Genomic DNA, 26,467 nt, shown 5'->3' with positions numbered 1-26,467 from the left:
AGAAACAGTTATTTATTACACAAGTATCTAGTGCCTAACAAAACATTCAGGTATCTAATCTAAAATAAGAAACCTTGAGTTTTCAGAAAAAAAAATTAGCATTGACCTAGAGAAGCTCACACTTATATGAGCGTAACTCTTTTCCCTGAGTCATCCCATCAATTTGCTTTAATACAACACTGATCATCATGTGGCTCCATACAGAGTTCAGTTCAGAAATTGAGACATTCAAGGGAGCTCAAAAGTATCTGAAAAGCAGGGATAGTGGTCATGCTAAATCACCTCTGCTTCCCTGCACCTCTGGCCTAGCTGAAGGACAAATAATTGAACCCTCATTCTGCTTGGGGCTGCAGCTCTCTGGCAGGTGGGCACTAATATTGGGAATAAACACATGACAATTGCATCCTACGCCACCACACAAAGAGGAGCTGATATTATGTAATCTAAAGACAAACTACACAATGGCCTACATATCTTTTGACATTTTAAGAGATGATGGACCTGACAAGTCACAGTCATCCACCAAGTATAATGGTGGTGGAGTAATCAAGCAGGTATTACTCTAACAAATGCCAAAGAGTGTTTCAGTACAGCTATATCTGCCCAAATTCACAGTGCCATTCTGAGAAGAAATAAAAATAACCTAAAACATGCACCCAAAAATGTATTTCTAACTAAAATTAAATGTAAACACTGTCGTCAGTTAACATCCTTGGTAGACTTAAACTGGAGCACTGAATTTGTTGAGAAACATAAATCAATCAGTCTGAATCAATTCAGAAACATAAATCAAGGTCAATCACAATTCAGAATTTAGCAAATTAAATTACTTGTTCATTTATGGTTAACTTCCTTAGGTTAATCTTAAGGCTGCATAAGCTTCACCTAGTATTATGCTTGAGACTTAGTAATTTGCCTTGACATTTAGAATGGTTCTTACATAAAACTTAGGTTTGTTTTTAAATAAAAAGCAAGATGACAGAATAAACAATGCTGAAAATATACTCCTTTTCCCAGAAGAGTTATAATTTTGGATCAAAGTCTTCCAATTTTTCTTCCTCTTTCCATAGGTATTATATTTCCAAACTTGTTCCAAATAAGCTCTTTTTCCTCTGTATTTAAAACTATTAACTATATACATTAAAACCAGTAATAAGTATATTTCTGTTTTTTTCTATATATACTTGACCCATAAAAATACACATGTAAGATATAAAGTATTTTTATTTCATTAACTGTAAAATGTGTTAACTGCTTAAATATTCCCTTTTTAAAATTATTTAAACTATCTTAGATAAAATAAACTGGCCAAAACTGTATGAAGTCAGTACTGTGTTCACACACCAACAGATTAAATTATAATAAATGGGTTACAGTACAACAACAATATTGTGAAGCAAGTCTAAGCTAGCAGAGAGGATTTAAATCTCAGAAACAGCTGCATAACAACCACACTTCTCTGAACAGTAACAAATTAAGGGCATCTACAAGACTCCAGCTGTGCTAATGAGTGCTTCCTTCCACATCCACAGAGATGATCAAAATACCTGCAGGACTTTTTAAAGAACATGAATGCTCTTACATCTCCATCCTAAGAAATTGAGTCTGATACATACCATTTCTGTTATTATTCATTTTTCATTTTACTAGTTTTACAGACACATATTCAAATTAAAATACTCAGCAGGAAAATCAAGAAAAATGAAAGCATAAAAACTGAAGAATTTTATTTTAAAAAAGAAAACAAAAATCAAATTACTGAATAATATCTACTCAGAAGTCATTTGTAAGATGATTCAAAGGGAAGATGACTTTAGACTAGATGAAATTAAATAAAAAACTGCAAGAAATCCATGCTTCAGTACAGATTAGACTGCCTTGCTCAGCAATATGCTCCATGACAAGTTAACCAGTATAGTGCATTATGTTTTGATCACTACATTTTTTTCGCTGGGGGAATGGGGCTACTCACAGCAACAGTTACCCAACACACTGGTAAGGACATCTCCAACAACAAATTGATTCTAAGCCTGCTGTATGCTATAAAAATCTACCAAGGAGATTGGGGAAGTGAAATAAGGATGTCATCACAAACATCCATTAAAGTTAATCACTAAAGCCTCTAAAGAGCCTTGAAACTTCACCAGAAATTATAAAGCACGTGAAACTGCTGGTAAGAGCAGCAGCAGCAACAGCACAATGACACAGCCACTGATGGGGAGCTGCTCCCCTAGCGCTCGGGCGCACACGTCCCTCCCTGCACACAGAACATGCCAGGCACACACCCCCACAGAGCATGCGAGGTCAATCACTCCATCCTGCTAATGAGAGCAGGCAAGCACACAGAGAAATTGCTGCAGCTCCTCTGTGAGGAATCATATAAGGTATCACCCCCCGTTCAAAGGCATAACACTTACTACACTGCACTAAAAATTACTACTCCAGATGAACATGTGTATTCCCCATCTAAAGAAGGCAACCACACATTAGCTAATTCTCACTTTCTCATTACCTCTTCATTTTTATCATGCTTTCCACAGTGCTTTATTGAGACTGCTCTTTGTACTTAGCCGTCTTTCTTTTCTCCTCTTTTTGCTAATCTCCTACCCTACTGTGTTACTTTTGTGCTTTGCATGCTGGCATCACAGACCTCTAAAGCATTAGCACACAGCGACTGTAGCCAACATCACTTCATTGGCAGTATATGGCAAGAAGAGACAAACAATGCACCTGGAAAAGGAATTGCTAGAAAGGAATGGGAAAGCGAGGAAAAGAAACCTGCGTTGCTATAACATCTGGAAAAATTATTCCTTGGATTTTAACTCCAATGCAAACAGACACTGGACATTTTCTGTTTTGCTCCAGCTGCAGGTTAGCTGAACCTAGCTGTGTGCATGTTCAGTGAGAGAAGGCTAGCACCAGCTGACTCCAGCACTGGACTTGTTCATATTGGAAATAACTGCAGTGCTCTGATTTCCAAGACAAAATCCTTTGTCCAAAGGGTTGATTTTAGCATGAATGGCTTAAATCTGTATTCCTTTAAAAATACACTTTCAAGATGCTGATTTCAGTAATTTCTCAAGTTCAATCAAAGAGTTACAAAACTAAAAATAAAAAACGGTATCTTAGATATAAAATTCATTATATGAGCTCCTTACAAAAGCTTTCACGGTCTCCCTTTTGGTCATTCCCAGAAAACTCCAGCACTGACTAAAAGAAAAAGAAGGGAACAGCTTCTCTGCATCTACACATTGTAGGGGTGGTCAGTGTTTGTAGTGCTATAAGACCTGCACAAAATCTGCCATACAGGCAGCAACCACAAGATCCATTCAAACACCTCTGAGCTGTCACACAGCCTCCCAAGGTAGCTCACACACCAGTGAGGAGGACTCCCAGGGCTCTATCAAGCAGGGCAGTCCCAAAATGCACCTGCATCCCAACGTGACCTTCAGAAGCCCTAGCATCAGTGCAGCACTTGAACAGCTTGAGAGCCATATGCAGCTAAAGAATCAAAGGTTAGTCACATCTTACCTATTATTAGAAATAGATTGTAAGGTCCTTGAGAGTAAACACACCACATTTGCACAATGCCTAGTACAACAAAAACCCTGTCGACGAACTGGGCTCGGAAGTGCTATTTGGGGTAGCTTCTACAAAGCCAGGGGTTGTTTCAGAGTAATGAAGATGAAAATATGGATGTCATGGAACATTAGTACAATAAGCTCAATCTACAAAGTAGTAGGTATTCCAAATGTGCCTCCAAGAGCTGATAATGCTATTCTTTATCTTCTCTCCCTTTTTCTGCAATGTAGACAATGAGTACTGCAACATTTCTGGGTAGAAAACAGCCATTTGCCAATATTCAACGTAAAATACAGGCATTTTTTTTATACATACCACTAAAACTGAGTTTTTCAAGGGCTAATGTCTGGCACAGCACAGCATGATGATACTTCTTTAAAGAAGAAGTGAAGGGCAATAAATCAGATTTTACTTCGGGTAAACAGGTGCTAATCTAACTAAGTGGTACTGCTAATACATGGAGAGGATAAAGAAAAGAAAAAGGGTGCAAGAAGTTGAAAATGGATACACATTTTAAGGGAGTTGCTGTGCTATCACTCTGTGGCTTAACATAATTTCATCACTTTATTTCCTCACTTGCTGCCTTAGCAAAATGGTAAAAGGAGGCATCACTTAGAAACCCCAGTATGATCCACTTAAGACAGCAGAGGTATCACTAAGAAATAAAACTGAGCTTTTGTCAGCAGTCCTGCAGATTCTCACAATTTGTAATCAGGAAGAACTTATACCTGAAGGGTGTTGTGAGCTTAATACAGGTGATGCAGGTATGGGATGTTAATATAGGTATGCAATGCACCAATTGGGAATCGTGTGCTTTGACAGTCTCACACAAATCATAGAATTGCTTGGTTTCAGAGAGACCTTTAAGCTCACCTAGTTTCCACCCCTCACAATGGGCAAGGATGCCATCCACTAAATCAGGTTTCCCAGGACCCTATCCAGCCTGGCCTCGAGCCAGGGACTTCCAGAGCAGGGACATCCAAGTACCTAAGGCTTGCAATGGGTCACTGCAGCAGCAGGCCATCGGATATGGTTCCACAGGCAAGGAGCTCTCTTGCACCCTTAGGTACATCCCCCATATGAGGAGCCACAGGTATAACCAAAAGCCATTAATAGCACAAACTTCAGATTTTACCACACTGTGGTAAACAACAGACTTGGCAGTGTCACCTTGCCCCAGCCCTCTGAAGCCACCCATGGTAGTCCCTCCCTGGCCTCTGCTGAGATTTTACACATGCAAAGGGCTCTTCACTGGTTATTCCCACCCTTGCAAAGAATGAACCTATTTTTAAATAAGCCTCCCTGTTTAACATAGCTCCTACAACTTGTCCCCAGCTTCAGGTGAAGTCACAGTAAAGTAGTAAATATAGCATTTTCATGTATTGAATATTTGTATGGGCATACTGCATCGAAATGCAGAACTTCCCCACTGGGGACCCATTTATTCACTTGGAGAAAAGAAAGCATAACTTATTTTTTATGTCTTTCTGCTGTTAGGATTTTTCCTTGGTAAGAAATTGCTGAGTGAAACCTTTAAACAAAAGGTTCCCAAAAATGATTAGTTTAGGATGTATGTAGACATTACTTATTTTAAAGTGAAATCCAGCAACATTCAAAATTATTAATGGATCTCATTACATGATGAATGAAACCAACAGTTCACTGGATGCTGTCAGCATATAAGTTATCCACATACTTAAATATGAAACTTTTCAACTTTGCTTTGTATAAAATGAATATACTACAGCATAAAATATTTGTAAAGAGACGTTTAAAAAAGCTACATTGTCTTTTAATTTTTAATTGTGTTCTGTATGCCAGTGCCTGAGTGTTTTTACTACATGAAGACTCTTAACATGAAAAATGTTCAGTTCTGAGAGCACTCTTGAAAGACTTGGGCATACTAATTTACTCAATTACTTCTTTAGATCTATTTTTAATCACAATTTGAGAACAATAAAATCACACTTATACAATATCAAGAAATATTTCATTATGATTCTAAATTATGTAGCAGCAAGAAAATCTATATTTTAACTCTGATTTGTCTGCTTAGCTATTTAAATCTGTGTCATCCTTTAACACGACTCAGAAAAAGTGAACTTCCTTTCCTGATCCTAATTATCAATACTTAGCTATTAATGTATGAATTTATACATGTACATACTCTGCACATTTGTATGCTACAGATACAGACTTGCCCATTACTATCTGTCTCAAATCTCTTTGCAAAGGTTTTATGGCATGCAAGAAATTATTTTTACCATTGGCTATAATTTTTTTTTTCTTTGAAGGCCCCAAGAGTGGAGATAGATTTAGATAAAACTCCTTAATAGGACCACACAGACGAAGACCCATATAGCAGAAGGAAATTTTGCTCGCTAGGAGAATTTGTAACCTTCAGCAGAGCGATGATTGCAGCAGGATCGGTGCTGTGACAAGAGTTAGCACAGACACACCTAAGGCAGCCGGAAATGGGGCAGCACTGCCTGAGCACAGCTCCCTCACACACTCCCCAGCCTGGGCACACGGCCGTATCCAGAAGTATCTGGGCACCACACAACACAATACATCTGAACTTCAGTACCTCCCTGAACAGCAAACAACAAGCTCTTTGTCCCAAAGATAGCACTGCAGGACTTCGCAATTAGAAACAAAACTGTCCTGAGGAAAAAAATACCAATTATGCTATTGGCATCATCTGTGGAAAACATCCCACTGAAAGACAACACACTCAAACCACTGCTATGCCTTAAAGATGTTTCCCCAAATCCCATCTGAAAATTATAGTGATATTGTTTCTAGCATCATGCAATGCCAGACAATATCTTCACATCACTATTGATTTCTACATTTTAAAGACAGCACATATTTTTTAGCTCTTTCATCCTCGTATCTCATAACCAATTTATAATTTAACATATTCTTTGACATTGTTTAAGTATTTAAACAGTACATTATTTTAGTTTATCAGAATATAATTTGTTTTGACCAAATTCCCCCCAGTTAGTTGGAAGGTTGTCACAGTTCTTTACCATGATCGCATTGAAGTTTCTGAAATTGTAACACAAACACATTTACCCCCTAACCAAAGAGAAGAGAAAAGGAATATACCAGTACTGCCTAATTGTAGTAACTATCACCTGTAATACCAGCTTTCAAGTGCTATAAGCATATACATATTTTAGATAAATATATTTCCTTTTCTAGCACTTTATTATAGCCATGTGCAACTGAAATAGTTTTTTGGGTTTTGTAAAAAGCAATGTTTGACTTTAAACACAATATCCAAAATCTCAGTATAAAAAAAAAATTTGAAATAATGTTTTGTTTTTTATGTTTACTCTATTTCTAGTCAATTTCTTAATCTTACACAGACAACAATGTTTAAATTTGACATAGAAATTTCTGTCTCATGGTCACTGAAGAGCAAGAATGTAGTTGTACATCACTGCTCAAAATATTTGGCAGCATAGCAAGGCAATTAAAACATTAAGTACAATACCTTCGCTAATCTGTCAAACAGGTAAACCCAATGCAAGAAGCAAAATGCTTTATTAATAAGATTCTCTTAACTTCACATAGGATAAATGTAAAAGATATAGTACTTACAGTGAATTCACAGAAATCAATGCTATCAAGGCTTTTACTTCTGTGTATTCTCCCTTTTATTCTTCTTAAAGAGGGCTTTCCCTGACTTACACTACAGGTAGCACCATTGGGATTTTCGGAAGATGGAGTTACCCTGCCAAACAAAAAGAGCCATATATCAGACAAATAATACATTCTTTTATTTGCTCAGAGTAAAAACTTTACAAAGGAAAACACATTACCATGCTATACATACAAGAAATGTCAATCCAAGTGACAGTTTTCAATCACTAAGTGCCAAAATAAGACCACAAGTATGTAGAAGTCTAGCTCCCATCAAGACCACACTGCCTGCAGATCTAGTCAAAAACATCCTGAAGTTATGTATTTTTGTACTAAAGTGAGTAGAATCAGAAAAAAGATACATTATAGAAAAACATATTTAACTTTTGAAAATTTAAAAGGACTATTTTTCTTTACTTCTTCAGTGGAAACCCAAGTCCTGTGATACACATTGACAGCTGTCAGTTAAATCACCAGGAAGCCTGGCAGTATCTGGCTTTTTACCTTTTCCAGTTTGAGTGCTGATGGTGCTTCAGCTATTCTAGCAATGAATAACAACCAACAATAATGACATTAATAGCATCTGTTAAAGTTATAGGGGTAATATATTAAGCAACTACACTTGATAAGGCTTTTCATCATATTATAATCTACACGTAGTCCTAGGGGGAGTCCATAACTAAAATATTTGGAGGAAGCAATCCATATTTCAATGAGCTTGTTGGAAATTGTTAATGAGCAGAACTATGTGGGGTTAACAATTAACTAAGTGTATTAGGATTTGTGAGGTGAATATTTCAAATACAAAATAGTCCCTAGTCAGACTGGCACTTCAGGACAAGAAAAACTGTATACCAGCAAATACACTCACCAAGAATTACCTAAAAACCTGAAGTCTTCATGTCCAAATTTACACTTATTCTATATTATTTCTCAACTGCAGCCATAGAAGATTTCAAAAACCAGCTTAAATAATATGTATTTTTTTGCATTTCCCTAGTCCTTACACTATTTCAGTATTTCTCTCAAAAACCATTAAGATTCCTTACACAAAAAATACTTTAGGACGTTTTTTATGTTCTTTTACTTGGATTAATGGCTTTAGTATGCACATAAATGTTTGTGCAAAAAAAGAAAGAAAGGTGGAGATGTCTTAAACATATGCATCACCAAAACAGGACATTGCATAGTGGGCCACATCAACTCCTGAAATACACAATTGCAAATACAAAATACAATAGCCATGCTGAATACACTTGTTTGATTAGTGAGACTTCCAGGTCTACACACCATCATGGTCAGGATAATATGGGACAGCTAGGGAGAAGAAGTTATCCAAATATAGCCAAACTTGAAAATTAAAGCAAATCCTTTCAAATCTCTTATTCAATTTATAAAGATAAAGCCCTTCTTTTTTTCTTTTTGTTGAATTACTGCAACTACCAAATCACTGATTTGCTTTCAGATGCCTGATTTTTCGGGGTTTTTACACATGCACTCTGACATTCATACAAACAAACTTGCTCTAAGTTCTCTTGATAATATAGTAATTTGGTTTAGATAGTTTTCCCCCTTGGGTTATTTTATTTCCAACTTTAAACTGCAAATTTCTATCTGAAAACATAACTATAATATCCATACATCTTAATTACAATATGAAACTCCTGCTGAGACTGCACTGGATTTTTTTGTCTAATCATATATGGATTGAATTCTGAGAACCATGCCTGCCTACTACAGTAACATATTTGTTCACACAACAGAAACTCCAAGAACACCACGGATTCCCTGCTAAAATGCCTTCAGGAATTACCAGGACAGATTTCCAAATAAAGACAACTGCTCAGCCTCTATCTTGTTGCACAGACAGTGACATTTACAATGACAGCACATTGCTATTGTGTGTATGTCTCTCTGTAACAGAGTGCTCCAAACATCTCTGCTCAAGTACCTAACTGAACACACTCTGTGTCCATGGCAAATGCAGATGCTGGAGCCCTCAGAGAGATCCATTGTTCCCCTACTGTCAGAGTCTCTGTTTATCCTCTGTAAAGGGAATCTAAGGGAATCTTTGAGGGCTGCCTACTCCATTACTTATAATTTGGGTTAATTAATCTTCAAATGCACCTCTGATGAATCAAATGCTTGGCATGTTACACTTCCTCCTTATACTTAAGAGAAAAGCTTAGCAGCTGTAAGCTACACTGGGCTTTTCCTTATTTTGAATAACATTTCGAGCCATTTATTTTAGGGGCTTACCCACAAATGTGCATTCCTTTAAGCTGCAAGTCTTTTAATGTTTTCTGATAACCAAAACCTTTATTTAAAATAAAAAAGAAAAAACTATTTACATGGAAAAAGCCCAAACAAATAACAGGCTAATCAAAGTTACACAGTTTTAAAAAAGAGCTACACTAGTCGTATGTTTAAAAGGCCCTTCTGTTTAGGAGCTTCACTCTTTACAGCCACTTGAAAAAATGAACTTGCTGCCACTGGAGTCCAGCTATCATTTCATTCTGCTGGAGAATAAATTATGGCTGCTACTTGTTAGCTTCTAAGATACAGAAAAGTCTTTTTAAAGTTAAATGTAACTTTCAATATATAACTATATGAAAAGGAGTATTACAATTTATCTATTCCCTCCAATCCTTTATAAAATCATTAACTTCTTTACGAGCAAATAAAGTATTACTTAACCAACCAAAGAAAACCAATCAATATCATTGATATTGGGAATTGGGAAGCTTTGCACTGTATGTACACCAAAGGAAGGATCTGAGGCCAGATATCCACACTGACAGCATCACGGGGGTTTTTGACTCTGTGGTTGATGAGGAAACTTTGGGACAAGTGCAGACTAATTAACTATCAGCTTCTCCAGTGCCCCCAGTCCTCCCACAAAGGGAGAAATAACAGACCAGCAATAACATTTCCTTTAGCAAAGGGAAGCAATAGCAGACCTGAGACAGACATGGATCAATTTTACCCAGGCTTTGCAGAATGCAGGATGCAAAAATGACACTCTCAAGAATCCATTTCCAGTAGCACTCATGTAGTACTGCAACAGGAACTCCTTCAAATACTAGTTATTTCCACAGTGAATACATCTCAAAAGTTCAGACTACAAAGCTGGAAAATAAGCCCACTCGAGTGCGAACTCATGAGAAAAGGTCCAAAGTGTTTTGAGACTGACTCAAAAATAAATTATTAAAGAATCTGAAAAACATATTTTTTAAATCCTTCTCTCTTTTGAATCATGCTTTGTGTTCCCAAAGCGTTCACTGTAATCACAGAAACTATTCTTTTTAAGTGAATACTGAAACTATAATGCAATGCTCCATGGTTCTGGCATCTGAATCTTAAGTTAAAAAAAATAGTTACTAATAAAATTCGCTGCATCTGATTACTCCTTTCAACTTTTATTTAAATTTCTGAATATATATTAGTATAATATTAAGAAAAGTGAAGTTTAATATTAAGAGTGAATTGCTAAGTCACTGTAATGCCTGCATCGGGAGTATAGAGGAATTGTCACAGACTAAAGGAGAAAAATATATAAGAGTCCTTTTAAAATATTTGCAGGCCATCAACTACTTTAAAGCAAGTACTCTTGAACAAAAGCCTAGGAATGATACGTTCAAGGAAGACTAGGGCTTCAAAAAGTAGAATGTAGCATAAGGATCTTTGAAGGTAGTGAACAATTCCTGGTGCCTTCAAATTTGCTGGTTTTGTTCAAATAAGGTGTTTAATATTCTGGAAATACAACACCTTTTTAATGGAGCTTATCACAGGAATCCTAAATTAAGGCATCCAATTCATTAACTTTTGAAAATTTTAGTCAAGTAAAATTGAACCATTTTGTATATCCCACCTGGAGTCTGAGGCTCTTATTTATTATACACAATTCTTACAATGGTTTCATTGACCTTGACTGCTTCCTGATCATATATCAGATTACATAACCATGACTCTAAATTATTTCTCTAGTTTGTAAAATAAGCAAAAAACCTAAACTTTCACTACCTGTATCCACCGACAAGCACAGTAGCCTAACAAAATAATGTGCAACAGTGACTTCAAGGTGAAGTGTCATATCAAGGGCTAATAACTTAATACATATTATAAAATAATCAGATGGTATGAGTATAATAAGAGTTTATGAATAAAAGCTGTATTTATAGTCTACTCAGATATAATTACTATTTATAACAAATTTCAATATACCTATTTTTTTAGAAGTTAAATTATGTCTAGAATTACTAATGTCATCTTAGTTTCTAGACAGACCAGTTACATTGAAAATCTTTCAAGAACTTCATAAACTCTCTTCTTGTTCAGTGATAAGAGTTCCGAACAATTTTATAAAAGTCAGCACCAGAATGTTTAAAAAATTTGTCTTGAAATGACACATTTTCTGTGTTTGTTTTCCAAGTGCAGTACTAGCACTAGAGTTAATGCAGACTGCACAAGGTTTTGACAACTATGCAGCCTCAACATGACTTCTAATGGTGACATAATTATTACATTTTTCATATACTGCAAGTTGCCTGCCTATCCTATAAAGAAAGCATTTAAGTTCTTGTAGCAACATCCAAGGCAAACTTCTCAGGAAGTTCTGCCTCTGGTAGCTACACAGATCTCAGCAGAGAGATGTATAAAGTTCCCATAATTATTATACCTCCCATTAGAAGCCAGGTTTCCTCAGCACCACTGAAAGTGAGGACGCAGGCTGGGCTCAGCTCGGTGTGATCACTGGCTTCTGGCTCAAACATAAGGCTGGAAAAGCTGAAATTTACTCCCACTGATCAGACTGGAAATCCTAACAATTATAGTTACTCAACATTAGTAGTTTTTTTGAGAAAATAAAAGGTAAGTTTGAAACAATGCTAGAGACACCAAGCATTCAGTTGCTATGCTGAATACTTGTGCACCTCTGCAAGTATGTTGATTCTAAGGATGGTATCCTGCCTCCCTTAGGGAAAAAAAAAAGTATTAATTAACTTTCAACATAAATAAAGCTTTACAACAGGCTAAACTGAAAATTTTATCCTCATTTCAAACAATATTAAATGGAACTAGCAATCAAAAATGGAAAATATCCATTCTGAGGATCTGTACTTTTCCATAGAGTTCTGTAGCAACACCAAGAATATCAATCTTTGATGTTTTCTTTCTCCTGCAATAAGGTGACATTTTCCATTATTTAATTATACTAAATATGACACTACTTGGAACATAAACAAACAATGGCACTTTTCTCCCTAGGGATGGTCCTAATGATAAAACAGACATTCTTCATTATAAGCCTGGGCTTCTACAGCCAAGACCAAGCTTAAATACAAAGAGTCTGAGACAACAAAGCATTCAGATCATTGCTTAATTCCAGACATGCTGATTACTCCTCACTGATTTCAAATACTCCTACACTTGAAAATAAATGTGCCTGTGCAGTATCTTACAAGAAGCAGCTATCATTTAACATCCAGGTTTCTGTATCGCACATTCTTTTAACAATATCACCAAACAGGGGAACTGGATCCTGTCAAATTCAAATTTAAATTCTGTAGTGCACTGCACCTACATTCTTCGCTGTAACCTAGATTGCCTAAGACAACTACCAATCATTCTTAAAAGAATGTAAATATGGAATAGTCTCAGCCATTTCCATAATCTCCCCAATGAAAACTTATCACTAACTGAGCTTTTCACCTTTTTTCATGATGCTGCACTCCCCTGCACCAAGGGGAACAGCAGGGGTATTTGCCAAAGCACAGGAACTCTTTCAGAGTAAAGGCAAATGCTGTGAGAAACAGAAGGAAATGTTAGTGAGAAGAACTATTAGAATGGATATGATACCCTGTTGGGGGTTTTGTTGTTGTTTTTTCCTTTTTTGTTTGTTTATTTATTTGCCTGCACTGTTCTTGCAGCAGAGAAACTTAACAATCAGTTTGACAAGAAATTATGGTCTACCTGTGTAGCTCCCCTTAATAATGTGACTTAGCATTTCCCTATTGTAAAAGGACTCAGGTTGCACATACTGGGATGTCAGTAAATATTTATAAAAATTTACTATTTTTAAACTACTCCCAGTTCAACTGTCCTTAACCGCCTTTGCAGATGTTAGTCCCTGCTGCATTCAACCTGTACTAGCAGAGTTATGATGGTGGCTTTTGTATCCAAATACTGTCCCTCCAGCAAGAGGATTAAAAACATCCTACTCATCTCGTTTGGGCTCCTACATATTAGATTACAACACTGCACACACACAGGAAAGGGTCTGAATCAGCAGTTCAGGACTCCAGCAGCTTCCTCCAGCACTGAGTCCAAAACTACTGCCCCAAGTAAACCTCATCATAAAATTATAAACTCCACACAAAGCAGGTTTCTGTCTCCTCCACCTCTTACTGCAAGCCTGTGGCACAGCTTTGTTCTCTCAGTTTAATTGCCTGGTTTATTCTTAGTCACTTAATAACTATTTATTCTTAACCCATCATGAGATATTGGTATTTTCATTTGTAGCTCTGCTTCCACACATCACAGAATAGGACTTGGATTTTGGTGAGGGGGAAATCAGGGGAAAATTGGAGTGGCAGATGCTCTCTAAAGAAATAAAACATTGCTGCTACCTTTTTCATTTTCTTTCAGTAGGATTCTGGTGGATTATCTCCACCAACAAAAGGATGAGTATTTTAACCCTTTTTTTTTATTAAATTATGGCTTCGTTTCCACTTACAGTATGGATTCACACATCAAAGACCTTATGATTCTCATTGGTTAAACAGAATTTTTTAAGCTTTTAAAAATAAACAAATAAAAATAGATTAAAAAGCACCCTCTGACTATACACAGAGTAGATTTATGTGTTTTCTTTAGGTATTTTGGAGATTTCCAGTGATACAGTATTGGGCTATGCTTTTGGTTTATGTACTGTAAATATACACAAACACTAGTTCCACATTGATTTGAGTAAAAGCAACGTATTTTCTCTCTAATGTTCAGATTTTCTTAATGCATTATTTGATACAGATTGCGCACAAATAAGAAAAAATTAACATGACAAAGTATCTTTAAGCACTTCTCTAAGTGCATCAGAGAATAGTATTTTATCCATAAGCATAAAATCTATCCATACAGATAATGCCTAATGCTATTAAAGTTCTTAAAGAAAATGAGAATACATATCATGTCACCTATTAACAAGAATATCCCAGAGACATACTTTCAAATGCTCAAGTAATTCACACATCTGCCTAAAACTAGAAAAAAAAGCTTGCCTTATTTTTCTTTAACACTTTTAGTCAATTAAATCTTCACACAGCATTGCAGTAACATGATGTCAAGTTGGAAATGTTATGAAATGCAATGCTTGTGGTATGTATTAGTGTGGAGCCACTATAATATTTTGCTGTGCCTCAAAAAGCACAGAATCTCACCATGAAACAAGAAAATATAGAGCAGATCTAACTCCAACTGAAGACAGAGTAGGAGTTGAATCAGGTCCTCTCAGATGTACTTTTAAAGCACACAAATATATATAGCTTTCCCTTAACAGGCCAGCAAATAAAACATTTCCAAGAAGACATACAAAATATTAAATAGAACAACTGCCATGATTACATTTCCCATAATTAAACTTCTCAAAAGATGTAACACACAACTGCATCTCCTGCTGCACACAGACAGGAGATGCATTTGGGGAGAATAAAATAGGTATGGTACACTTTATGTAACTTACATAATCAGAATCAAACCACAAAATACATTGCAAAAATCTCTGATTACATGTAATAAACCTTATTTGCATGGCAACATATCTTTGTCTAAAACTTAATTTGATTTTTTTCATTACAATCAGAATGAACAGATTCATCAAACTGTGTCCTATCTGATCTGGAATTAATGATAGAAAGCTTACTAGTTCCACATCATGTTTCTTCAATTTTCTTGACACTGCCTATACTAGTTGAAACTGTGATATAAAGATATAAGAAACCCACATTGTACAATTCATGTAAGGCCAATTTTTGCTATAACTGCTGACACGAAAATATTTTTATTTACAAAGTATCCATGTTTGAATAAAATGACCTATCATGCCTTCTGTGACACTTTACTTTGCTTCACTAGGACCAGATAAGTACAGTGAAAGAACTGTATGACCACTACCACCTAAATATCACTCCTGGTTTTTTACAGGTAAGAAATTCTCAGTGTACAAATTTGTGATTGATATCTTCCTCTCAGAAGATCTGACAAGTTCACATATTTCCTCCTTATGATTTGTCCCGATGATGACACACGTCCCACCGCTCCCATCGAGCTAGCAGTGGGTTCTTGTCTGCCCACGAGTGACCGGGTATCGCAGTGCCACACTCCTGTCGGTGCCCTACTCACCCACATTACACCACTATACTTTAATACATTTTTCATAACGTCTTGTTGATTCATCCAGAAAAATCAGTTCAGCACACAATCAGCAGGCACAAAAGGAGTGGGAATCAGTGAGGGGAAACGCAGGGTTTAAGGAAAAATGACCATATTTGAACAGCACTACCTCTGGCGCTCACTGATCTATTAGACCTGCGTCTCCCTGTTCGCATTTTCTCGGTACACCTGTCAGCAGCAGCAAGGCAGGGAATTCGGAGCCGGCTGTGCCCAGCCCGGGCCGGGAGCACACTGCGCTACATCGGCGGCAACACTCGGGCTGTCACGCAAGCGGTGCCCCCGCCGGAGCGGCTCCCGCGCCCTCAGCCCGCGCTGCCATTGCCGCTGTGCCGGGTCCGGCAGCGCCTGCTCCAGCCGCGTCCTCCGCCGGGCCGGGCGCGGACAGCTCCGCCAACGCCTCCCGGCGATTCCATAGGGCTGGCGGCGAATCCGCCGGGAACTTTGTGCCCCGGCGATGCCCGCCGGGAGCCGCAGGCCGGGTCCGGGCACGGCGCCCCTCATGTCCGCGGGGACCCCCCGCCGCCGAGCCCGCCCGTCCCGCCGCGGCCCGCGCTCGGCCCGGCCCGCAGTGCCCGCGGCCCCGTTTGTGCCTACTCACCACAGCTTCCTCTTTAAGGGCATCAGACTGCCCCTGTTGGAGGCGGTCACCCCTATGGCCATCTGCAAGACAGTCAGGTATTTCTGATACTTCATTTTGCCGTCGCCCCCCCTGTCCCTGCCTCGTCCCCGCCGCCGCCACCGACAGAGTCTCTCCAGCCGCTGCATGCAATCATCAAATTTTTATTTCCAGGCATCTGCCGTCCCTGCGTCGCGCTTCTTCCCCTCCTCCTCCTCCTGCCGCGCTCCCTCTCTCTCTGCCCCCCCGGCTCACGCTCTCCTCCTCCTCCTCCTGCCGCACTCCCTCTATCTCTGCCCCCAGCTGACGCTCTCCTCCTCCGCCTCCCGCCGCGCTCCCGCTATCCCCGCTCCAGCTGACGCTCTCCTCCGCCTCCCGCCGCGCTCTGCCCTCCCCCGGGCCCGCGCTCCTCTCCTCCTCCCGCTGTCGCACTCCCTTCCTCGCAGCCCCCCGCGCTTTTCCCCCGACCCACTGCCGCGCCTCCCTCTCTCCCGCCGCCCCGCGCTCCCCGCCCCCGACCAGGCCCCCCGCTTCGCCTTCTCCTCACCTGGGCTATCTCTGGGCGGCCGCCGCCTCCCCTCGCCCCCGGGGCGAGCAGGCCTTCCCCACCATCCCTGCCCGCCGCCGGGGCGCTCCCGCCACGCTGCCCTCCCCGGTTACCTGGGGTATCCCGCCCCCGCCCATGAAGCGCAGCCGCCGCTGCCCTCCCGCCATCAGAGGAGCGCCATGGCCGCAGCGCTGCCCGCGCCTCGCCGGCCTCGCCTCTAATCCCATTAGCGCCTAGAGGAGACCCATGTTATTTTAATCGCCCTCCCGGCTAACGGTGTCGGTTGTGGGGCCTCAGTAACCGAGCTCCGGGGCAAACGCCTCAGCGCCTGCCGGGGCGGCCCCGTGAGGGGGAAGGTCAGTAGGAGGGTGGGGTGAGACGAGGCGAGCATAGGTACGGGTGAGCTGAGGGCGACAGCAGCGCTGAGGGAAAGGGGGACAGCGCGTCCCGCTAAGGCTCCCTCAGGAGGGATGGCTGGAAGGCAGCTCCCGCCGCGGGACCACAGCAGCCACCCCGAGCACCTGCACGGGCAGGCGCACCTAAAAACCCTGGTGAGGCCACAGGAAGGCAACCCCTTTTTTATTTATTTCCATGTGACAAAAACAACTGAAGTGTGCTTAAAAATCATATGGTGATGAAGCCAATCTAAAAGTATTACATGATTTTGGGGGGTTCCCGCCTTCTGTGTGCTTAAGCACAAATAGCTGAACACGCAACTCTGTGGTGGCCTCAGGTGTGACACAGTTGTCATGGCTTTAATCTGTTCCGTGCCTTCCTCCTCAAGCTCAGCACTAACAGCAGCAGAAGACAGTGGTGTCTGAGAAGTGCATTTGGAATAAGTTTTAACACCTGGTACAGTACAGAGACCCTCAGCACAAACATCCCTGCAATGAGGGGTGGCACCTAGCTGGACACATTGATCAACGGTGGTGCAAAATACTTTGGCCTGGGATACCCTGTTTAAGCACGCAGATAAGAACAAATCCATGCTGAAGTGACAACTTTTCATTAAGTTGCTCTAACGTGAATAGTATGAGTTGTAATCCTTACCCAGAGTTGAGATCCTAAAGTGGCACTGTCACCTGGGAAGAAATAATGTGAATAATACTGTCACTTTATGGCTCAGAGATGAGCATTTCAGTGATTATTTTGTGTGTGAATGTATAATAGATACTTCAAGACTGCAGTAGGCTGCATTCACAACACAGGAAGCAGAGAAGACAAGTGCCATACTTAACAAGTGCAATAGATTTTAATTAGAAACACCATCGTTGTATTACTGTAGTTAATGAGTTCAATGGCCTTCCATTTCCACCAAGGAATCTGATGTACACAAATGTCCTGAAATTCTGTATAGCAAACGCTTTAAAAAACTCAAATGGCAGCTGGACGTCCAGATTGATGTCCAGTGTACATCTCCACCTCTCAAGATACCATTAATGGCTTCTTTGACTTTGAAGAGCTCAGGCATTATGAGCAATGAGGGATAACTAACTTGAAATGATTAGGAAGATTAAGGAGGTGGCATTAATTGTTGTACTTAAACAATGCTCTTAGTTTACTAACTGGGAAGTATGTATCTTACGTACACACTATATCAGATTAGTTTGAAAACCTGTAGAGATCTTACTCTGCCTTAAAACCAAGAACTGTAAAGCCAACATGTTGCTTTCTCCTTCTGTGTATCTAGTCATCATTAGCTGGCTGAAAAAACTCTTGCTGCCCACACGTAAGAGAGTAAGTGTGGGCTGGATTTTCATCTCAACAACATTAACAGAATGCCAGTGACCTTGTTATTGAAGTAGTCATTTACATTTGTGCAATACTATTAAGAAAATAACATACACCTTAAAATGGTAGGAAGTACTGACTAAAAGAATGATGAGACTTAGTTTAAATATTGAGTGTTATTTGTTATCATTAGATATTTGAATGTTATGTCTGTTAGTTAGAAAAAAAAATCTCATATAGAAATTCTTCCCAAAAAAATCTAGTCTTAATCTGGTTGTAGTGGTGAAAATTTTTTAGATCAGACAATCTACAGATATGGGAAGTGAAGTTTATTTGAAAGCTGATAAACCTGGAAGAAGCAGGTAAGCTGTCAAAGGTTTCTTTGTAAAAGGACTGTGTATTAGAGAAGCTCAAAATATTGCTTTTCACTTTTACATTTGCAAGTTTGGGACATAAATTTGTTTTAAGTATTTATATACAAAAGAGTTAAGAAATCTGACAACAGTACCTTGCATAAAGACTTACAGTGGAACATGGGTGTATATTCAAAACTTCTTTAAAAGTCTGTTATGTGATTCCTATTCCTAATTCAATAGGGATTCCTAAATCTATTTAAATTTGCTGAATAATGACAGTTATTCCAAATTTAGCTCTATAGTTTTGAACTATTATATTCTGTCCATCTGGTATTAACAAATTAACTTATGTCCATTTTATGCATCATCTTCTGTACTTCTTTAAGTGCATTACTGAGATAAAAACCACTTCTTAATGAAGACATTTTATCCTCTTGTTTTAATTGCCATTATTTCTGTTTTTCGTGTACCATTGCCCTTCTGAACATCTTACTTTATGCACCAATGTTTTACATATATGCTGAAAGAGTAAAAAAGATCCTGTCTTTCTTGCCTTTTAGATGAACAGGCTATTTTTAACAGGAGTCAATCAGCAACTTCCAGATTGGGGGAAGTATCTGGACATCCCACTGTTGTCTCTGAGGCCTGCATGGACCTGTTTGCTGAGCTAAAACCAAAATTTCCTTGGTAGAGATCCATGCAAGGGAGGGTCTCTGATGCTATTTGCTGCTGTCCATGCAAACCCATTCTGTCTAACAGAGCATACTCTCCTTTACTGCAGAAAGCTGAAACACTTTTTGAACCTAGTGTGTGTTTTAAAAACAATTTAATTCCTGTCAGGTTAATAAAGCTTTTTCATAGGGTTTTTTTCAGTCCAAACCAAGCAGAACCATATTAATTTCTTAATTTTATTTGTTCAGGTAACTCAGATGCAGACATTACCTTAGAACAAGCTATATAATCTATTTCTTACAGTCTGTGATGCCCTGGCCTCTTCTGAAGCCTGTCTCCAGAATGACCTTGCAATGCACCTCTTGGCTCAGAGGAACAGACTGCTTTTTCACACAATAACAAGTTGCATTGTGGTGTATGACTGCTATGCTGAGTGGATGTGGTCTTGACACAACTCCACTCATGATTGTGTGTTTACACCAGGACAGTGTTGTGTCCAGAAAACTGATGGAAGGGGCCCAAGAAGGTAGAGTTTAATGCCAGTGTGTGTGACAGTCTTGGCCTGTGCTATGGTGATTTTAGGCTGTCAGCAGCAGGAGACTGACTCACTGCAACTTAGAGGGTGCCACTGAGGCAGTTGTACATCAGGAGCTCCCATCAGCTGCTAAGACTGAGGACGTGTAATTGTGGTGTAAAGCTATTTTCATCCTAAGCTGTGCTTCTCTTTTTTTCCATCTTAATATTGATAGCATAAATGTGAGATTCCAGAGAGCACACAGCAAAAATTTGCAGCATTATCTACCTCTGCAGACTTTAGATTTGATTTCAGTAAGCCTGTCACTGGGATTGCAAAGCCTTATCTTGCTTTCCCTTATCATCAGCCCATCACACAACCCTGAAGTGCCAGTTGTCACTAGGTGCTATCCTTTTCAAGCTCTCACTTGTGTCAATTTTGACTGTGCTCAAAGGACAAGGGGAAGTTTATGACTGGCTCAAAAGATTCTTTGGAGACACTATAGAAATGCACTTTAAAAACTCTTGGCTATGCTTAAATTACTTCAGATAATGTTTTTCTGCAAGAATGTGAGGAAAAAGACACTGCACTTCTAACTGGCATAGGTGTGAACAAGCAAAAATACGTTTTATTTGCTGATGTAGCTTATTTTGTTCAACAAACTTGTGTAAGCTACTATTTCGCAAAAATTAAAAAAAATAATCTTACCAGAATAACTGCCATCTTTATTAGTAATGTAATGGTTGCATCAGCAACTTCTGAGGGCAGATTAGACCTTAATGGCACATTTCAAGCATTCAATTGCATTGATTTTTAGGCTTGCAAAATTTATTAGAACTAAATCAAACATTAAATAAACTTGTTGCTGGTTTCATGGAATATTTAATAACTTCTTTTATTTGACTCTTAGGATAGTCTTAATTTTAGCTGTACTGTGCATATAACAGACACTTTTCATAACATTACATCATGTGTTCTATATGGTTCTCAATACTGGGCTACTGTGGATGCTGAAGAATTAACGTTTTGTTTGCTTCTAGGATAAACCTGTTCTCCTTGCTGACTTTTTCTCCAATGACTGATAAAAAAATCTTGATACATGTCATGTTTTATGCTTCTGTGGTACTTAATATGATTTGAGAACTTTTTATTACACAGTTCAGTTGGTAAAGTGGCAGAGTTCCAGACTGATAGAATACAGTAGTGACATTAAAGCATGACATTAGTTGACTGATCTCCATCTTTAATTTAATCAAAATGTTCCTATTTACTAAGGAAGTTTTTTTTCTGCAGGGGTTATTAGTAATGTGAATTTGTATAGGTAGTCAATTATAGTAATATTAATAAAGATTTCTGTTGAAGCTACTGTAATGGCTTCCTTGCTATTTCAGTCTGTCATCTGTAAACTTTTTACAGCTTCCATTTTTTTTCCAGAAAGAAAAAGAGAGGAGTCATATCTGTCAAAGACAAAACAATTCCTTGGAATGTACAAGATTGTCAGATGCAATGACAATGGGGGTTATTTTCTCCCTCCTCGGAAGTAAGCAATAAGTGTGTGCTTGTACATTTCCTAACCACATTTAAAATACCCAATTCTGTGACTTTTTCTGATCTACTAAGGCTTCTTTGTACTCACATGAATGTATTTATTGAATATCACACAAAGGGTTTTTTCTGGTCTCTTATTAAATGTTAAGTGAAGATTATATAAATATATATATAGATATACATACAGTACCATCCTAAAAAATAAACAGAGACACTTGAAGGATTTTTCCTATGGCACTTTACTTTGTAATTGACCATATACACAAAGGGAAGTTCCCACATTTCTTTGAAATGCCTTCATGATAGGCTGGTTTGACTGGTGGCAGAGAACTGTGGGTCTAAGTGTGTACAGTGATGAACTGACATAGCTATTTAAAACTAGCTTGCATTTTCTGAAACTGTTCATCCTGATCATTTATTTGGGCTGCCAAAATAAAAAGAGGTAAATAATTTTGCTTAGGAAGAAAAGAATGTTCACCTTGTTTTCTCAGAAGAAGACATTATTTTAAGAGAACTTATTCACAGAATAAATAACTTTACTGTGGATTATCAAGAAGAAAGGGTTTTCTAGATTAAGAAATTGAAATATTTACAAGAAACTTGCAAGCAAGTATCCCTGTTTCACTGCAATCAGGGAATTTAGAAGTGGTTTTCCATACAAATAGTATTAGTGCTCTTCTATAAAGTCTGATGTGAAATTGCTTTTTACTGTTAAAAGCAAATTTTAAGTTACTGCAAAAATAAGAATACTATTACAGTGAGAAATTCAGACTAGACCAAAGTGGATTTGTGCAGCCACTGCCCAGTGATTTTAGATATACCCGTTCCTTGCAAGCTTGTAATACTAAGATTTCACTCTTAAAAAAAAAAATAAAGAAAAAAGAAAACCACCCTAAGTCAAAATTATCCAAATATCACATTATGCTTGACAAGCATGACCCTCTCACAGGATAAAATAAGCTTAATGTAGAAAAAAATAAGCATATGCATGAATTCCAATGGTGCTCTCTGATACAGCTTATTCATGTAGAAAACTACTGGAGGGAAGAAATTACCAAGCATACAATTTCAATGTGAGATGCAAAGAAAGAGAAGCGTAAGTAACATCGCTTCCCAGAAAAGATTCTAAGGAATACACTGCCATCTGCAACACATCACAGTCCTAGTACACAAAGATCTAATTAATTAATCTTGCTAACTGTGTATTGGTAGAGCTGCAAGGCTCTGTAACTCTGAGGTAAGGTGTGATTAGACCTTGCTATGATTTTGGGATGTAGAGTTGTTAATAGCTTTCATTTTTAGATGCCATGTCCTATGGACAAGCCTCCAAGCATACAACAGTTAAAATAAAAGATTGTGAAAAGCAGGGGATAATTACAATTCCCCAGAGGAAGGGTGTAAAATTCTGAAAAACAAAAATTCAGAATATTGCAGACTGAGAAAGAAATATGGCTGCTGTGGTAGTTGTGTTATAGAACCACTGTGAAAAATCTGGAACGAGGAGAAATTCATATGGTTATACTGGTTGTTTAGAAAAACTACTTGCTTACTTTGCCCCTTTTGTTTTCAGTACAGTAGAGAGTTTTGTGCATGGTACCTGTACACATCAGGATAAGTAGATCAAAATTACGGAGACTATAAATAAAATTTAAGGAGTTTCTCTTGCCAAAATTTATAAACATGCCTAAAAAATTATTAATTATTTTTATATTATAAATAAAAATGTATAACTGTAATTTATTTACAATATTATAAATAGGAAATTTATAAATTCAGAGCCTTATTTAGCATCTTTAATAACTTTAATTAAATGCTGACAGGAGTGTTTCCACATTCATGAGCTATAAGACTGAAGGTTAGCTGGATGCTTCCTAAATGTATTTAAATTGTTTATAATCTGAATCAAAGACTGTTTTATATCTCTAGTTGTATATTTGCACACTCATCACAAATAGAAAAAACATTTTTCACTTTAAAGAAATTGCTCTCATTAGGGTATATAAAGCTTAGAGTGTATAAAGCTGTTCTCATTATCATGTGTATGACTGTTAACGTTATACTATTTTAATCAGATTAGCAGTACAATAAAAATTAATGTAATAGGATTTGCTATAATTAGAGGCAAGTATACAGTAATCTACTATGAAAAGAACACAAAAAATGTCAGTGGAGCTCATTACAGGGATATTGTTTGTGGTAATTATTCAAATGTTTTAAAAAGCATGCTAGATCTAATTTTAATCAGATTTTTTTTTTAAAACACAAATTTAATAAAACAATTCAATCCAAAATTGTTATTGCTGTTCAAGTATTACTCTTTTCTGGCCTGGAAAGAAGTTTAAAAAACAATTAAAAAACAATTAATTTTTAAGAATTATGGACTACAAGCTTCTCTTTTCATTGTCCTGTCCAAATACAAGATACAATGAAAACAATGAGTAAAAATAATAAAATGGTGATAAACAAGATTTTTACAACATAGATGAAGAAACTAAGTACTCAATGTTTATCAGTATTTGTATACCCCAAATCTTCCTATGATTCTAGTGTAGGGAAACTTACATGAAATTTTGGTTCAGATTCCAGATCTGTTTCCCAGATGATTATACTGTTACTATATATCTGTCCCTTATAACATTCTCATAGATCATAAAATACAAGATACACAAATTTCCTGCTTCAACCAAAAGTGGAAATTAGGAAATGAAAAAATAACTTAAAATATAGGTAATTGTAATAGCAAAAGCTTTGATGCTGCAGAGAATTTTTTTCTTTGTATCTGGGACTCCACATGGTGGAAGAATCAGCCTGAACGCAGCGGGGTAAAGGACTGGTTCCTAGGATGTTGCTTTTGCTGTCATCAGTAATTAGCTGATGCCATCCCTGGTGCCATGGCACCCTACCCTATTGGAGATTCAAAATGCAGTACTGGCTTACAGTGTGCATCTACAAAGCTTTCAAAAGTCCAGTCTGGATATTTTCAAGAACAAAAACTATTCATGCTGCTAAGAATCTGCAAGATCTGGTCTTTTAGTCACTGAATTTTTAATTTTGTGAAAACAGCAGAGGTAGCACTTATCCTAGTGAAGAGCTCTCCCATTAAGGATGTGCAAGTGAAGGGGTGGGGGGGCGGTATATGTTGAAAAAGGAAAGATGTGAGAGAGATAAAAATCAGCTTAAAGGAACTCTTGAGCCAAAGTTTTGAAAATTTTTCAATTTATGAAAGCCTAACTTCAGACAATATATGTCTGTGTTTCCCAATTCAACTTTGATTTATTAAAAATATTTTATATTAATTTGGACCAATACTTTCAATGTGACAAAAATTTAAGATATGTCATTTTTTCAGGTGAACTACATGAAGAATGTAAAACCCTTTTTAGTTTCTTTCAAGACTACCTAATGTGATAGAACAGATCTGTTAATTCTAGATACAGATAATTTTGAATATCAGGCAAGGTTTTTTTTTACTACATTAAATACATAAGGGATTTACATTCATCTTTGTTTTACTAACCAATGTCAAGACTTTTCTAGATTCTAGTCAGTTATTTATAAGCAATAAAACTTCACATGCAGATCAACGATTGCTTCAAACCAGATTTTTATATCAAATAAGCAAGTTTCTGTCCTCTGCTTCAGAGAAGACACAATCAATTCTAGCTTCCTTTGTACACTGCAGTTATTGCTACTTTTGGCATAGATGATCTGGCTCCAAATTTGCTGTGAGTAGACCAATTTTTTTTTTTTTTAATTGCCCCAGTATAAAAATAAAACTGCCTTTATGACATTCCTGATGTTGCACTATCAAATTGCATAAGGCCTTCCATCCTGGGGAAAGCATAAAGAGCAAAAGAAAAAGTGCGGGTAATTAAGCAATTTGCCATTCACCCCTTAGCAGAGACCACAAAGTTTTGGATTTAACTTGTGAGGTGTGGTGTGAGTCAGTCACTTGGTTTTAAGCAAAAGAATAACACAAATAATGTACTAGTAAGGTTTTGTCTGGTAACGTAAATAGACTTAGCTTTTGCTGTTATGGCAGTTTATGTAACATTTTTCTGCTTTATATAATATTTCTCTTGCTTGTTTTTAGACATTAAAAAAACAGAAGTCTGTACAAAACTGTTGGACAAGACTATTTGTCCAATTTAAAATTGGTCATTGCATTAGTATTCTCTGATACTGCAATATCTCTACTTCCTATCATGTTTTAAAAACAAAGTAGCAAAAGACATTAAATGAAGTTATATTTCAATATACTGTCTGTCCTTTCCCTTTGTTTGCCTCTAATTATTTAACATCTTTTCTTGGAGCTTTGAAAGAAGAAGAGAGACCATGTTGGGGTCAGGTGTACTCAGCTGGCATAAAACAAGGCCACATGGAAGTGATCATTTTATACCATGTGAGGGTCTGGTAGCATGGGCTAATCCTTGGATTTTGGTGAGTGTTTGGAACAGTATTTCTAACAAGGGATTCCTGAAGTTGACCTGGATCATGTCTGTCCTGAGATGAGTCATGCTGTGATCTGCACTGCTGCAATGGCAGCATGCGCCATGTTAACAGCTACAGGGTAATTACTCTTCTCACTATAACCTACTAGTTTTGGGGTTTTTTTCTTGTTATATGCTGGCAGGTTTGAAAGCTCTCTTGCCAGCTAATCAATTTGCCCACCATCTGCAGGTAAAGAGCACCCTGTTAGGAAACTGACTGGGTCTTACTCAGCCCTGTGGTCTCTTGGGAGCTGCTCGTTGGCTCTCCAGACTTTGGAGCAGCAAGAGAAGATGCAACAAAATGAAAATAAA

General features: G+C 38.0%; 1 protein-coding gene across 5 annotated transcripts in view; it reads right to left on the bottom strand.

Annotated features, from left to right (window-relative positions):
- The window catches only part of TJP1 (tight junction protein 1), a 159,291-nt gene extending 142,845 nt beyond the window's left edge, over positions 1 to 16,446 (bottom strand). For 3 of the 5 annotated variants that reach the window (XM_088062906.1, XM_088062907.1, XM_088062908.1), the window contains exons 1-2: positions 16,280 to 16,446; positions 7,195 to 7,327 (exon numbers count right to left, since the gene is read on the bottom strand). In XM_088062906.1, the coding sequence (XP_087919032.1) occupies positions 7,195 to 7,327; positions 16,280 to 16,446 (300 nt within the window). The remainder of the gene's footprint in view (positions 1 to 7,194; positions 7,328 to 16,279) is intronic. The other 2 variants (XM_088062911.1, XM_088062910.1) reach the window with 2 other exon arrangements.
- Positions 16,447 to 26,467: the final 10,021 nt, after the last annotated feature.

This window comes from Pseudopodoces humilis, chromosome 16, assembly GCF_049639895.1.
Source record: "Pseudopodoces humilis isolate 2021_Gansu_Grassland_sample_001 chromosome 16, ASM4963989v1, whole genome shotgun sequence".
Lineage (NCBI taxonomy): Eukaryota > Metazoa > Chordata > Aves > Passeriformes > Paridae > Pseudopodoces > Pseudopodoces humilis.
Note: the sequence above shows the minus strand (reverse complement) of the source record. Positions and strands in the feature narration are given on the sequence as shown.